This window comes from Nerophis ophidion, linkage group LG01 (assembly GCF_033978795.1).
Source record: "Nerophis ophidion isolate RoL-2023_Sa linkage group LG01, RoL_Noph_v1.0, whole genome shotgun sequence".
Classification (NCBI taxonomy): Eukaryota; Metazoa; Chordata; class Actinopteri; order Syngnathiformes; family Syngnathidae; genus Nerophis; species Nerophis ophidion.
The window spans coordinates 62,481,659-62,498,619 of NC_084611.1; the positions used below are offsets into that span (position 1 = coordinate 62,481,659).

Below are 16,961 nucleotides of genomic sequence, written 5' to 3' on the forward strand. Positions count from 1 at the left end.
CCAGTCTGCTGACATGCTAGCAGAGTAGTAGATTTTTTTAAAAAAAACCTTTATAATTGTAAAGGACAATGTTTTATCAACTGATTGCATTAATGAAAATTTGTTTTAACTATTAAACGAACCAAAAATATGACTTATTTTATCTTTGTGAAAACATTGGACACAGTGTGTTAAGCTTATGAGATGCGATGCAAGTGTAAGCCACTGTGACACTATTGTTCTTTTTTTTTTTTTTTTTTTTTTATAAATGTCCAATGATAATGTTGAGGGATTTTTAATCACTGCTATGCTGAAATTATAACTAATATTGATACTGTTGTTGATAATATTCATTTTTGTTTCACTACTTTTGGCTTGTTCTGTGTCGTGTTTGTTTCTTTATTGCAGTTCTGAGTGTTGCTGGGTCAGGTTTGGTTTTGGAATTGGATTGCATTGTTATGGCATTGCTGTGTAGTGGTTTTTTGGATTGATTAAAAAAATAATAATAATACAAATAATTGTATTTATTTTTTTAAATCGATTTAAAAAAATTATCGATTTTTGAATCGCACAACGTATTCGATTCGTATTGTAATCGATTTTTTCCAACACCCCTAATATATATATGTATATATATATGATACTGGTACTTTAAAAGGACCTATAATGATTTCAATGTACATTTGTTTTTTTATTCTTTATTTTTTTTCCTGTCCAGCTTCTCAGGCAAATCATATTGTTGATGTAGTCCAAATTTACTTTAAAAGAGAGAAGTGTGGGGTACTTCTCTTGTTGCCTTATTTGTATTTGACTTTAGTAAATGTATTATCATTTGGTGCAGCTGGGTTGGAGCAGGAGAGGATAGAGAGAGAAAAAAAGGAAGACAGGGAGAAAAATTGTGGGGACAAAAGGGGGATAAGACAAAGAGACAAAAACAACCAACGGCAAATACAACAATAACAACGAAAACAAAATCAGCAAATATGATATGTACAAATATGATGGTAAAAATGAAAGCAAAGAAGCAGTTAGTGAAATAAAAAATACAGAAATGACAATGAGCATTATTACACTACAAATAGAGCAATACAAATACCAATTGAAATAGCGCTATTGATAATGAATTATACCAATAACTTAGCTCTATTATCAACAATACAGTTGTTCAAATGCAACAATACATACAGTGGGGCAAAAAAGTATTTAGTCCCAGCCACCGATTGTGCAAGTTCTCCCACTTAAAATGATGACACAGGTCTGTAATTTTCATCATAGGTACACTTCAACTGTGAGAGACAGAATGTGAAAAGAAAATCCAGGAATTCACATTGTAGGAATTTCAAATAATTTATTTGTAAATTATGTTGGAAAATAAGTATCTGGTCAACCATTCAAAGCTCTCACTGATGGAAGGAGGTTTTGGCTCAAAAGCTCACGCTACATGGCCCCATTCATTCTTTTCTTAACACGGATCAATCGTCCTGTCCCCTTAGCAGAAAAACAGCTCCAAAGCATGATGTTTCCACCCCCATGCTTCACAGTAGGTGTGGTGTTCTTGGGATGCAACTCAGTATTCTTCTTCCTCCAAACACGTCGAGTTGAGTTTATACCAAAAAGTTCTATTTTGGTTTCATATGACCACATGACATTCTCCCAATCCTCTGCTGTATCATCCATGTATCCATTTTGGTATAAACTCAACTCGTCGTGTTTGGAGGAAGAAGAATACTGAGTTGCATCCCATGAACACCAAACCTACTGTGAAGCATGGGGGTGGAAGCATCATGGTTTGGGGCTGTTTCTCTGTTAGGGGGACAGGACGATTGATCTGTGTTAAGGAAAGAATGAATTGGGCCATGTATCGTGAGATTTTGAGCAGAAACCTCCTTCCATCAGTGAGAGCTTTGAATGGTTGACCAAATACTTATTTTCCACCATAATTTGCAAATAAATTCTTTAAAATTCCTACAATGTGAATTCCTGGATTATTTTATCCACATTCTGTCTCTCACACTTGAAGTGTACTTATGATAAAAAATTACAGACCTCTGTCATCATTTTAAGTGGGAGAACTTGCACAATCAGTGGCTGACTAAATACTTTTTTGCCACACTGTCTATGTAATGTTAACTAGAGATACAAAAGAAAGCAGAAAAATGAATCTACATTTAAATCACACTGGGGCCATCTCGTGCAGGGGATGTCCAAAGCGCGGCCCGGGGGCCATATGCGGCCCGCAGCTAATTGTTTACCGACCCCCCCGCACATTCTGGAAATGCAATTGCAAAAATAAAAAAGGACATTAAAAATATCAGAAATGAGGTGAAATCTAACGAGAAAAAGTTGCAATGTTGACACAAACCTGCCATGCAATCCGTTTTTTTTTTTTTTTCGTCTTTATTTTACCATTTAAAAACCATCTTTATTATGAATTGATTAACCTGGACCGACTTAAACAAGTTGAAAAACTTATTCGGGTTTTACCATTTAGCGGTCAGCTGTACGGAATATGTACTGTACTGTGCAATCTACTAATTACGAGTTTCAATCAATCATTTTAATTTTTTTTGCCATTGCTCAAAACAAAAATAATGACAAAAAAATCCATGTTATAATGAATTATTTTCAAAGCTCCAATTAGTTGAAAAATTTCACTTTAAAATGTTTTATGTGGTAAATATTGCATATTTTGTGCAGTTGCCATACAAAAACAAAGTTTTCTTTGACAAATGAACATAAAACAAACAAAATAATAGTTAAAACGTAAAATCGACAGATATAACTGAAGTTGATCTCGTAACTTAAGTGTTGAAAGTAAAAAAAAAACGCTAATAAAAATGTATGACTTTCTGAGTGGGGCCCCTTCTGGATCCCAAATATATTTAATGGTATTTTATTTATCTTCTCACTGTGATTACTCAAAGATGATAAAGAATTCAAATCAATGGTGTCCTGCATTATTGATCTTTTAGGGCTCTAATTACTAAATACTGCATATTTCAGTTTTGCTATTTAAAAAAAAAAGATGTTTTTGACAGAAAAGCCATAAAACCTTTTCTTTTTTAAAGTTTATATAAATATTTACTGTTGGCGTTAAATTAAATAAATAATAATAAAAATTTGACTTATTTTTAACATTTTAATAACTGAGACCCTTTATGGTCCCCTGGATCCCCAAAGGTTAAAACTAATTTTGAAAAATCCATATATTTTGTTATGGTTTGAAAATGAAAAATATCAAAATGGCCCCCACATGCTTTAATTTTTCTGTGTGCGGCCCTCAGTGGAAAAAGTTTGGACACCCCTGATCTAGTGGTACGCCAAAATAATCACTTGATTCAAGTACGGTGTTTTATATTTTTGTATTCAAACAGTGTTACTGTTCAAACTGTGTAATGTTACAGTGGCAACTTTTTTTTATTTACTTATTAAATAAAATCGCTGCCTTGTTTTTTAATAAATACTTAGGTCTTCTATGTTACTGTATTTTATTGATGGTCATTATGGTGGTACTTGGAAGTGCCAATTTTTTCTGAGGTGGAACTTGGTGAAAAAAGTTTGACAACTTCTGCTCTACTGCACTGGACATTGTTGTGCAGCCTTACTAGAGATGGGAATATTTGGACACCTCTCGATTTGATTATGATTCAAGAGCTACGATTCAATTAAAAAGTGATCATTGATGCATCTATGATTTCAATCAATCAATCAATCAATGTTTATTTATATAGCCCCAAATCACAAATGTCTCAAAGGACTGCACAAATCATTACGACTACAACATCCTCGGAAGAACCCACAAAAGGGCAAGGAAAACTCACACCCAGTGGGCAGGGAGAATTCACATTCAGTGGGACGCCAGTGACAATGCTGACTATGAGAAACCTTGGAGAGGACCTCAGATGTGGGCAACCCCCCCCCTCTAGGGGACCGAAAGCAATGGATGTCGAGCGGGTCTAACATGATACTGTGAAAGTTCAATCCATAGTGGCTCCAAGACTGCAGTGAGAGTCCCGTCCACAGGAAACCATCTCAAGCGGATCAGCAGCGTAGAGATGTCCCCAACCGATACAGGCGAGCGGTCCATCCTGGGTCCCGACGAGCGGTCCATCCTGGATCTCGACTCTGGACAGTCAGTACTTCATCCATGGTCATCGGACCGGACCCCCTCCACAAGGGAGGGGGGGACATAGGAGAAAGAAAAGAAGCGGCAGATCAACTGGTCTAAAAAGGAGGTCTATTTAAAGGCTAGAGTATACAGATGAGTTTTAAGATGAGACTTAAATGCTTCTACTGAGGTAGCATCTCGAACTGTTACCGGGAGGGCATTCCAGAGTACTGGAGCCCGAACGGAAAACGCTCTATAGCCCGCAGACTTTTTTTGAGCTCTAGGAATCACTAATAAGCCGGAGTCTTTTGAACGCAGATTTCTTGCCGGGACATACGGTACAATACAATCGGCAAGATAGGCTGGAGCTAGACCGTGTAGTATTTTATACGTAAGTAGTAAAACCTTAAAGTCACATCTTAAGTGCACAGGAAGCCAGTGCAGGTGAGCCAGTACAGGCGTAATATGATCAAATTTTCTTGTTCTTGTCAAAAGTCTAGCAGCCGCATTTTGTACCAACTGTAATCTTTTAATGCTAGACATGGGGAGACCCGAAAATAATACGTTACAGTAATCGAGACGAGACGTAACAAACGCATGGATAATGATCTCGGCGTCTTTAGTGGACAAAATGGAGCGAATTTTAGCGATATTACGGAGATGAAAGAAGGCCGTTTTAGTAACGCTTTTAATGTGTGACTCAAAGGAGAGAGTTGGGTCGAAGATAATACCCAGATTTTTTACAGAGTCACCTTGTTTTATTATTTGGTTGTCAAATGTTAAAGTTGTATTATTAAATAGAGGTCGGTGTCTAGCAGGACCGATAATCAGCATTTCCGTTTTTTTGGCATTAAGTTGCAAAAAGTTAGCGGACATCCATTGTTTAATTTCATTAAGACACGCTTCCAACTGACTACAGTCCGGTGTGTTGGTCAGCTTTAGGGGCATGTAAAGTTGGGTGTCATCAGCATAACAGTGAAAGCTAATACCGTATTTGCGTATGACGTCACCTAGCGGCAGCATGTAGATGCTGAAGAGTACAGGGCCAAGGACCGAACCCTGGGGAACTCCACACGTTACCTTAACATAGTCCGAGGTCACACTGTTATAGGAGACGCACTGCATCCTATCAGTAAGATAAGAGTTAAACCATGACAGGGCTGAGTCTGACATACCAATTCGTATTTTGATACGCTCTAATAAAATATTATGATCGACGGTATCGAAAGCAGCGCTAAGATCGAGGAGCAGCAACATAGATGACGCATCAGAGTCCATCGTTAGCAATAGATCATTAGTCAGTTTTGCGAGGGCTGTCTCAGTCGAGTGATTTGCCCTGAAACCGGATTGAAAGGTTTCACATAGATTGTTAAACGCTAAGTGCTCATTTAGCTGCTCTGCAACAATTTTTTCGAGGATTTTCGAAATAAAGGGAAGGTGAGACACCGGTCGGTAGTTTACCATGAGGTCAGGATCGAGGTTGGGTCTTTTAAGGAGAGGATGAATAACCGCTTTTTTGAATGCAACGGGAACAGTGCCCGAGGAAAGTGATAAGTTTATAATATTTAGCACTGATGGACCTAATAATACAAAAAGCTCCTTGATAAGTTTCCCAGGAAGTGGGTCAAGTAAACATGTTGTTTGTTTTATTCCATTTACACGTTGTAACAATCCTTCTAATGTTATTTCATCAAAACGAGAGAAACTATTTTGGATATTTGCAGTATCCGCCGTATATACAATCATATCTGTGTTACTATAACCCCATTGTAGCTGGGACGCATTGTCTTTGATCTCCTTTCTAATAAGATCAATTTTCTTATTAAAGAACTTCATAAAGTCATTTGCCGAATGGGTAGAGCTACTGGAAGGAGTCCCTTGTTGGGTTAGCGATGCTACTGTACTAAACAAAAATTTTGGATCGTTTTTATTAATGCGGATGAGATTTGAGTAATAATTAGTTTTAGCTAAGGTAAGCATGCGTTTATAAGTTATTAAACTATCACTCCATGCTTGATGGTGCACCTCAAGTTTAGTCGTGCGCCATTTGCGTTCCAGCTTTCTACATAATAATTTCTGAGCTCTAGTTTCTTCAGTAAACCATGGCGTACGCCTTTTTGGAGCCTTTTTTAACTTCAGCGGTGCTATACTATCAATGGTTTCGCGCAGGGCGTTGTTAAAGTTGTTAGTGAGGTTATCAATAGAGCCCACATACTTTGGGAACGGTGCCATTACCGAGGGCAGTAGGTCCGCAAGAGTCGTCGTTGTGGCAGCGTTAATGTTGCGGCTGCTATAGCAGTTATTATTATTATTAGCTTGCCGAACATGAGTCTGAACTTCGAATTTTATAAGGTAATGATCGGACATTACTTTAGTATACGGGAGTATCATAACTTTGGAGACAGTGATACCTCTGACAAGCACTAGGTCTATCGTATTACCGCTGCGATGCGTCGGTTCATTTATTATTTGTGTAAGACCACAGCTATCAATTATAGTCTGGAGCGCCACGCACGGTGGGTCCAATGGGGTATTCATATGGATATTAAAGTCCCCCATTATAATTATATTATCGGCGTGCGTCACTAGATCAGCAACAAACTCTGAGAATTCACTAATAAAGTCCGAATAGGGCCCTGGGGGGCGGTAGATAACGGCCAGGCACAGAGGCAGAGGTGTGGCAGACTTCATAGAAAGCACCTCAAACGATTTATATTTATTATTTAAGTTAGGACTAAAGTTAAAGTTTTCGTTGTATATTAGTGCGACACCCCCTCCCCTTTTGAGGTGACGGGCAATATGCGCATTCGTATAGTTAGGAGGGGATGCCTCATTTATCGCAAAAAAGTCGTCTGGTTTAAGCCAGGTTTCGCTAAGACCGATGACGTTAAGGTTGTTGTCTCTAATGACCTCATTGACTAATAACGTTTTGGGAGACAAAGATCTGATGTTTAGAAAGCCCATATTATAGGTAGTGGGCTGTTTTAAGGAGTTGTTGATAAAATTATCCGTAGTATCAATATTAATAATGTTGCGTTTATTATGCGCAGTGTACTTAAAATAATTACGACCATATCTAGGAATTGATATGACGGGAATTTTCAGATTGTCTACTTGGCGCTGCGATAAACTGAACGCATCATAATTTGCCACCTCGGTAGAACGCATGTCTAACTCTGACGTAGTCATAGACACAGTAGAAAAAACATTTTGTGAGTTGTGTATTATTCTACGAAAATTGCTATGTGTACAGGGATCATCCAGCCTGGCGCTGGCTAGTTCTAACTTAACTGACTCCATACCCAGGCTAGCAGGCTCTGTAATTGCCAGTGACCGGGCTTGCTCTAGTGCAGTTAGTCAAATGTGGCTCAATGCGAAGTCTATGTTCCGAGACAAGAGGATAGCGCCTTCCTGGTTAGGGTGAAGGCCGTCTCTCCTCAGCAAGCCAGGTTTGCCCCAGAAAGAGGGCCAATTATCAATAAACGTAAATCCCTGTTGTCTGCAGAAGCTATCCAGCCACCTGTTAAGAGAGACTAATCTGCTATATCTCTCATCATTGCCTCTCCCAGGCAGGGGGCCAGAGACAATTACTCGATGCCTGGACATCTTTCTGGCGAGATTACAAGCCCTGGCTATGTTTCTCTTTGTAATCTCTGATTGTCTCATCCTAACGTCATTGGAGCCAACGTGTATTACTATATTCGCATAACTAGTGGTGCGGTTAGCCTGCCGTACGTGTTTACTAGACCTGTTGCGAGTTAGCTCCCTAAGATTAGCTTCAATGTCAGGTGCTCTGCCCCCGGGAATACACTTAATTGTGGCTGGTTTGCTAAGCTTTATGTTTCGGGGGATGGAGTCCCCTATGACTAGAGTGTGGTGCCCGGTAGACTGGGGTGTAGGACTAGCTAAAGGGCTAAATCTATTATGCGTCTCAACCGGTACACCGTAGCTTGTAGGCCGATTAGGGCTGCTACAAGCTGGGCTAGTTAGCTCGCTACAGCTAACGCTAGCAGATGTGTCCGCAACATCTAAAGTTACGAAATTACACTGCTCTAACTGGCGGACACGGCTCTCTAGCAAAGCCAACCTATCCATGAGTAAAGTGCACGAAGCGCAGGAAGCCATACTCACAGAAACTTTCCGTCGCCGAGTGGGGTGCCAGCTGTCTTCGGGAAGTGGTGGTCAATATATGTTTATATATTGATGCAGTTTTACATTTATTTTAGTTTCAATAAATAAGTGTTTAACTTTAAAAAAAACAGTCCATTTTTAATAAAAAAACAGTTAAATAAATGATCGCATTTACTAAAATAATGGAAATATGTGCAAAACTGCAACATAAGTGCCCCAAAATAAAGAATATGGTTGAATCTCTCGGTGACGTGGCTCGCTGCAGTCAGCCAAATTTTAGAACTGTATGCCTAGGCATGGACTTATTAACAAGTGACAAAACAGTCCTCTTCTTCAGTCTTGCTCCATATTTTTCTGATTGCTGTTGTCAGATCAAATTTGCAGGTCGGAGTCTTGTTATTGACAATATTCCTTAATTTTTATCAAAGATTTTCAATTGGATTGTGATCTGGACTATTTTCAGGCCATGACATTAACCCTATGAATGTTTTCACCGTTGTTGTTCTATCGCAAGATGCAATTATATTGAACAATGATGTCATAATCCTCAAACATCCTTTTGATTGCTGGAATAAGTGACTTGTCCAAATGTCAATGTAAAGTTGCGCATTTATTGAAGATGTAATGACAGCCATGTCCCGAGTTCCATTACCTGACATGCAGCCCCATATAATTATATGGGGCAAACAGTGGGGCAAAAAAGTATTTAGTCAGCCACCAATTGTGCAAGTTCTCCCACTAAAAATGATGACAGAGGTCTGTAATTTTCATGATAGGTACACTTCAACTGTGAGGGACAGAATGTGAAAAAAAAATTCCAGGAATTCACATCGTAGGAATTTCAAAGAATTTATTCGTAAATTATGTTGGAAAATAAGTATTTGGTCAACCATTCAAAGTTCTCACTGATTGAAGGAGGTTTTGGCTCAAAATGTCACGATATATGGCCCCATTCATTCTTTCCTTGACACGGATCAATCGTCCTGTCCTCTAAGTGGAAAAACAGCCCCAGAGCATGATGTTTCCACCCCCATGCTTCACAGTAGTTATGGTGTTCTTGGGATGCAACTCAGTATTCTTCTTCCTCCAAACACGACAAGTTGAGTTTATACCAAAAAGTTCTATTTGGGTTTCATTAGACCACATGACATTCTCCCAATCCTCTACTGTATCATCCGTGTACCCATTTTGGTATATTTTATACTCAGCTTGATCCAAAAAGGAAACCATATACCACAATATATGTTCTTGATTTATTTTAATGTTTCTCTTGAAGCCAGAAAGTTCTCATTTGAAATTGTTATAGTTTTGTGTCATGTCTGTCAGTTACTTTTATTCCACAAAAGTAAACAACTGAATGAACACTCTAGGACTGCCGATTCTACAATTCATTTTCAATGGATTTTATAATTTAGCAATGTATAATTTGCGGAACGATTTCCGGTATTATGATTAACCGCTGTAAAATTCCCCGTGGTTAGTAATACTGTTTACCATTTTAAATGTTGTAAAACCATAACTGATTGCCACAGTTAAAAAAACTCACTTTGATATGCTTTTTTCCAAGAGAAGCTACTAGTGCGTTATTTGCTAGCCAGTTAGCCTAAATGCTAACATGAATACAAGAGACATCAAGGTATTTTCCTATTAAACAACATAATCAAAAATTATATAAACCCATTGCTGACTGAGCAACTACGTTATTCAACTGTGTAAATCGAACTTAAAGGATGTGTTCTCTTAACAGAGTGATCGATCTATAAGATGGACATGTCTACAAAAGGAAAGGAACCCAACTAATATCTCATAACACCTGTTTTGCCTTTATCATCAAAAAACACTCTAAAAACTTTTCAAATTACAATTGATTAAGTTAAACATATTTAAACACTTAAATAACAAATACTATTGCTGTTATTAAGTCAGTAAAATGTTTCTTCTGTCAAGGAAAGTATTTTGTGTTTTTATTTCTAAAAAATTATAAAAAACTTGGTTAAAAGATTTTAGTGTGTATCAGTACATTTCGAGCGCAATCAACAATACTTTCATAGTAATAATAACTGTCACAATAACTGTTCATATAAAGTTTAAAGTTCATATTGGTACACACTAGATTGCAGCATTTTTTAATTTGAAAAGTTTTCCTGTTGCATATCATTTCTGGTGCTTGGAACTTGGATCATTTCTGTGTTTGAAGCGTGATGATTTGTCACTTAAAAACAACAAGTTTAGTGTAGTGTATATCATTTTACAAATGTGACATTGTCAGTATGAGAATCCAGCATACAAACTTGACTAATTTTCATAACTTTCATAATCTATTGACTTAATTCTCGAGCAGTCTGTGCTTTTGGTACATATGGTATTGCAGTTTTTAAGACTCTAGCTTTGCTGTATTCAATTTCTATTGAAATGGCTCTGCACTTAACATTTTGATATATTTTTGTTTATCACACTTGCGGCCTTTGCTGGTTACTGCCAAGTAGTGGGCTCAACTATGATTTCATTGCTAGAGTATGATGAAACTCACTTTTATGTAATGTACTGTACTCAGACATTAACAACATAACATAATTAATATAAATGTTGGATTAAATTCAACATTAGCTATAAAACATTGATGTTTCATACACCATGGCAATCTTTTTTGTATTTTGTATATATTGAACAGGGTTAGGACAGAATGCAAATAGAAGTTATATTTTTTCTTTATCAAATGGAAATTGGATTCATGTTTAAAATGTGGAAGACATCAAGTAAAAAGCTGTAATAATTGTGTATATTTGATGTGAAATGTTAATATTCTCTTCATAGGAAAGCTCCAACCACAAAAAAACACAGAAAGACCTGTCAAACATCCAGACAACACCCTCCATGACCCACCCACCCCCAGATCGGACACATCATGTCCATAATACTCAATCTGAAAGCAGCAAGTCCACTGAATCCCGAGTCTGCTCCAACAACACACCTAACCCAGCGTGTAACCCACCTTCACAGACACATGACAACATTGAATCTGCATATAGACTGCAACAGACTCATGGCTCTGGAGAAATATCTGGGGAACAAGTTTGGAGGATGTTGGATGACATGAGCTGGAACGTCCTGCCCGACAAAGCAGTCCAAGAGGATGGCACAGGACCGACTAAGATGCTTTCCTGTGTCACTTCATCCGAGTGTCCAATATCCCAAAACTTTTGCGTTCAAAGTGGCCAGCCATCAACACACACAGGTAATTTATTACACATACGTTTCTCACATATGTAATTTTTTTTTGCTTGTAAAGATGGTACACATATACAAACCCTGTTTCCATATGAGTTGGGAAATTGTGTTAGATGTAAATATAAACGGAATACAATGATTTGCAAATCATTTTCAACCCATATTCAGTTGAATATGCTACAAAGACAACATATTTGATGTTCTAACTGATAAACATTTTTTTTTGTGTGCAAATAATCATTAACTTTAGAATTTGAAGCCAGCAACACATGATAAAGAAGTTAGGAAAGGTGGCAATAAATACTGATAAAGTTGAGGAATGCTCATCAAACACTTATATGGAACATCCCACAGGTGTGCAGGCTAATTGGGAACAGTTGTGTGCCATGATTGGGTACAGGGGAGTCACTAGGCCTATTTTAGGGCGGCTCATGCCCCCTTAAAATATTCTTAAGCCCCCCTAAATAATTTGGCGTTTTATATTATATTCATTTATTTTCTTTTTTTTTTTTAGAAATACATGCCGAAATATTAATTTTAAAGTGGCGCGGATAAGAATTTAAAATAAATAATCATATAACCTGTCATTATTCACTCAGTTTCCCCTCACTTCCTACCGTAAGGAGCGCTACTGCCCACTGGCGCTGAAGAGACGAGATGCGCGGCCGCCATCTTGGAGTGGTGATCCACTCCACTCAGTGCAATCATTTGGCATGAGCAATGAACTGTCAGCGCATTTTATCCCACTGAATACCACTGATTTTCACGCGCTTTTTTGTCATACGTGTAACTATGATAAAGGACACATGTTTTGGCATGCTCATAGTTTGCTTTACAGTAATAGAATATTCTTATGTGCTATAAATGACCAGACATCCAAGATCAAAACTGGGAATAATAATCCCAGAGAAGGGGGAAAAAACGGTCAGCTATATTTAAGTTGAAGAAAAAATATGATTAAGTTATATATACATGCGCATATCCTACGTAAACACTGTATGAGTATACTAGATATCTATATATCTTACGGACCAATAGACTGTATCTGTGTTGCTGCAACAGCAGAGAGTTTATTCTGTCTTGACACTATGTATTGATATTTTCTATTACATTCTTCCCGTAAAAGATCATGTTTACAGTGATTGTTGTATATGTATTTTTCATGTATGTTGCTTTGGATAAAAGTGTCTGCCAAATACTTAAACATATATAAACACCTGAAAGTCTTTATATCAGCTAAAACCACCAAGCTGTTTCACTGGATTCAGGATAAAACCAAAGTCTGTCTAACCCAACAAATTTAGTATTTGAATATTGTTACTTGAAGACTTATTCCTGGTTACTGTTAAGAGAGTATTGTCTTAAGTTTGGCCTAAAATGAGAATGCAACATAATCAGTGGTGGCTGGTGAATTTTGTTTTAGGAGGTGCTGAAAGTTTGTAAACCAAATACCTGTAGGGGCTTCATCCTGCCCCAGAAGATTTCTTTGTGTTTTTCATATACAAATATTAAAGATCTTTGCTCCTTCTCAACTCTGTGGTCAAGCTGCACAAAACCTTGTGTCTGCAATTGTAAATAATTTAGTTTTTAAGTTTTGTGTTTCTTGTAGAATCTAAATAAAGTAGTATACATTAGCCTATTTTTAAAATAATGAAAAAAACATCATTAAAAATATATATTTGTTTTATTGCATTGATTTGTTACATTAAAAGCTGTTGTATTATAATAGGATGGCTTGTTAAACTTTTCAGAGGGAGGAAAATCCAAGACATTTAATATAAATTGTAAAATGAATAAATACATAAAGAGAAAAAGAAAAAAATGGTTAAAAGCCATCATCCCGTGCATTTTTTTTACCGTCCCCGGGACGACAGGACATCATTAATGTCAATAACCTGGAAGTTACATTTTATTGTTCGCATTATTTGTTTCAGCATTGCACTTTGAAGATGGTCCCTCAGCTCTTTGACAGCTTTAGCTCTTTTTCAGATCTTACAGTATACATAAACGTTTCTCACTTCTATTCAGACTTCCATATATATTAAATTTCCTTAACCGACGGAAATAATAATAATAACAAAAGAATAATTTCTAAGTCTTTGTTAGTCTTTGTGAAGTTTTGTACTCGTGCGTTACGTTCGCTCACATCCTGTTCATCTCCTGGTGGCTAAGCCCCCCCTGACCTTAAAAGCTAGTGACGCCCCTGAGTGGGTATAAAAGCAGCTTCCATGAACTAAGTAATTCACAAACAAGGAAGGGGTGGGGGTCACCACTGTGTAAGCAAATTGTCAAACAGTTTTAGAACAACATTTTTCAAGAGCTATTGCAAGGAATTTATGGATTTTACAATCCACGGTCCGTAAAATCATCAAAAAGTTCATAGAATTTCGAGAAATCACTGCACATAAGCGATGATATTACGGACTTTTGATCCCTCAGGCGGTATTGCATCAAAAACCCACATCAGTGTGTAAAGGATATCACCACAAGGGCTCAGGAACACTTCATAAAACCACTGTCAGTAACTACAGTTGGTCGCTACATCTGTAAGTGCAAGTTAAAATTCTACTATGCAAAGCCAAACCCATTTATCAACAATATCCTAAAACGCCGCCGGCTTGGCTGGGCACGAGCTCACCTAAGATGGACTGATGCAAAGTGGAAAAGTGTTCTGTGGTCTGATGAGTCCACATATCAAATTATATTTGGAAACAGAGGACGTGGTGTCCTCCGGAACAAAGAGGAAAACAACCATTCGGATTGTTATAGGCGCGAAGTTCAAAAGACAGCATCTGTGATGGTATGGGGGTGTATTAGTGCCCAAGGCATAGGTAACTTACACATCTGTGAAGGCCCCATTAATGCTGAAAGGTCCATACAGGTTTTGGAGCAACATATGTTGTCATCCAAGCAACATTATCATGGACGCCCCTGCTTATTTCAGCAAGACAAGTGTTACAATAGCGTGGCTTTGTAAAAAAAGAGTGCGGGTACTTTCGTGGCCCCCCTGCAGTCCAGACCTGTCTCCCATCGAAAATGTGTGGCACATTATGAAGCGTAAAATACGACAGCGGTGACCCCGGAATGTTGAACGACTGAAGCTCTACATAAAAAAGAATGGGAAATAATTCAATATTCAAAGCTTCAACAATTAGTTTACTCAGTTCCCAAACGTTTATTGAGTGTTGTTAAAAGAAAAGGTGATGTAACACAGTGGTGAACATGTCCTTTCCCAACTACTTTGGCGCGTGTTGCAGCCATGAAATTCTAAGTTAATTTTTTTTTTGCAAAAAAAAAAACACATTTTATGAGTTTGAACATCAAATTACCTGTCTTTGTATTCAAATGAATATGGGTTGAAAAGGATTTGCAAATCATTGTATTCCGTTTTTATTTACATCTAACACAATTTCCCAACTAATATGGAAACGGGGTTTGTACTCTTCAGCCCAACATCAATAACCTAGTCAAATGGATATGAAGGGTTATGGTCTTAATTTATATGATTGGCCATGACCGATGTGTAAGTATTTTTTATGGAAGCTGCTGGAGAGACAAAAAGTGAGCAAAAACTTACAATTCTTGTGTGAGTCTCCTAAAGCAGTGGTCCCCAACCACCGGGCCGATTAATACCAGGCCGCTCAAGAAATAAAAAAAAAAATTTTTTTTAAATGTTTTTTAATTATTATTATTAAATCAACATAATATATAGATTATATATCAATAGTATCAATACAGTCTGCAGGGATACAGTCCGTAAGCACACATGATTGCGTTTCTTTATGAAAAAAAAAACCCAACAACTTCCCTACACATTTTGGGCTCTCACGACATTTTTCCTAAATTTGCCTCTGAGAGGCACTTATACGCACATATTTACTGTACAATCAAAACTTATATTTATTTCTTGTGTAAACGAAGCTGGAACAACAACATGCATATAAACATTTAGCAACACAACAGCGTCTTGACTTACATATGGATGTATCTATTTTCAAATAATTTATTTGACAGGGACAGTGTACATTAATAGACAATACTGTAGAAGTACCAGAATTAGCCCTAAGGTTATTTTATATCCGTTGTCCCTGGATGTTAAAATGGTCAAACTAAAATCATTAATGATTAGACAACAAAATATCATAAACAGGTCCATGATGAGATACAGTCACGAATAACATAATTATACACAGTATCCTATCATTACATTTCAGTTTACATATAAAATCACTGTATAGATACAAAACAGAAGTAAAATTATTCAGTTAATCTAGTTCTATATATGATACAAACACAATTCAGACAGAATTTCGACATCTCTGATTTGTTAGAAACCATGTTTTTAGATTTTTTTTTTTTTTAAATATTGTAAGAGGCAAACCCTACAGAGAAGGCGCTAGGCCTGAAGGAACTCTTCCTTAGGGGAACGACACAGCGTCCGCGGGCGGCCCCTCTCGTTACACCATGCGGGGTGTTCTGTACCTTCACAAACTGGCTAAGTGGAGGTGAAGATAAACCGTGAATGACCTTGCAGATTAGACAGAGATTTGAGTATTTGATGCCATTTTCCCAATTTAGAAGGTTGTGTTTTTGTAATATGGTGCAGTGGTGAAATATTTGTAGTTTGTTGTCCAGTACTTTTATTGTTTGTTTATATAAAGGTTGTTGTTTACGTGAGGTTTTGTTTGCCTGGGACCGAGTGGTTCAGCAATATGTAAAATGTGACAGGACCATTGAATGTATTATTAGTCTTGCTTAATGAAAAGATAAGTTTGATCTAATGAATCAGAAATTTGCTAAGTTGTATTTTACTTTATTACAGATGTTTTTAATGTGAGATTTGAATGTCAGTTTTGGATATATTAGTACTACAATATAATTGTATTCTGTCACGATTTGTATGTTTTGACCAGTAAATTAAATATTTATGTTGTTTCGTGGAATGTTAAATTTTGAGAAAAACATAGCGACGGTTTTAGGGACATTGAATTTTAAGCGACACTGATTTAACCAATTTTTTATATGGAGCATAGCTTGTGACAGTTTATCTGCAGCTTGCGAGGAGTTTTTAGCCTGTGTGTAAATAACTGTATCATGTGCATACATCTGAAGATATATATTAAGGCACACAAAAGGAAAGTCATCAATATATAAAGAAAATAATAGTGTTCCTAAAACGGAACCTTGTGGGAACCCTGTGAACATAGTTAGGAACGGAGAATATTGATAATTGGTTCTAACAGACTGTACGCAATTCAAAAGGTATGACTGTCCATTTTATTGCACTTTGTGTGAAGTCAAATGAAGTTACTGAGTTTTGCTATTAGTATTTGGCGATTTTCAGTGTTTAAGGCTTTTTTTCAGGTCAAGAAACACTTCTCCTACAACTCCATCTTTGTCAAGAAAGATTTTGAAATTTTCTGTGAAATACACATTTGCTCTCTGTAGAGTTTTGGGCTCTTAACCCTAATTGCATAGGATGAAGAGAAAATGTTGTTTAGGTATGTGGTTATTT

At 37.1% G+C, this 16,961-nt stretch overlaps 1 protein-coding gene across 1 annotated transcript in view; it reads left to right on the forward strand.

Annotated features, from left to right (window-relative positions):
* Positions 1–12,996, forward strand: part of LOC133557968 (uncharacterized) — a 33,756-nt gene extending 20,760 nt beyond the window's left edge. Inside the window, exons 4-5 of the mRNA XM_061908990.1 lie at positions 11,033–11,453; positions 12,046–12,996. Coding sequence (XP_061764974.1) covers positions 11,033–11,453; positions 12,046–12,068 — 444 coding nt within the window. The 3' untranslated portion in view covers positions 12,069–12,996. The remainder of the gene's footprint in view (positions 1–11,032; positions 11,454–12,045) is intronic.
* The last annotated feature ends 3,965 nt before the right edge of the window (positions 12,997–16,961 follow it).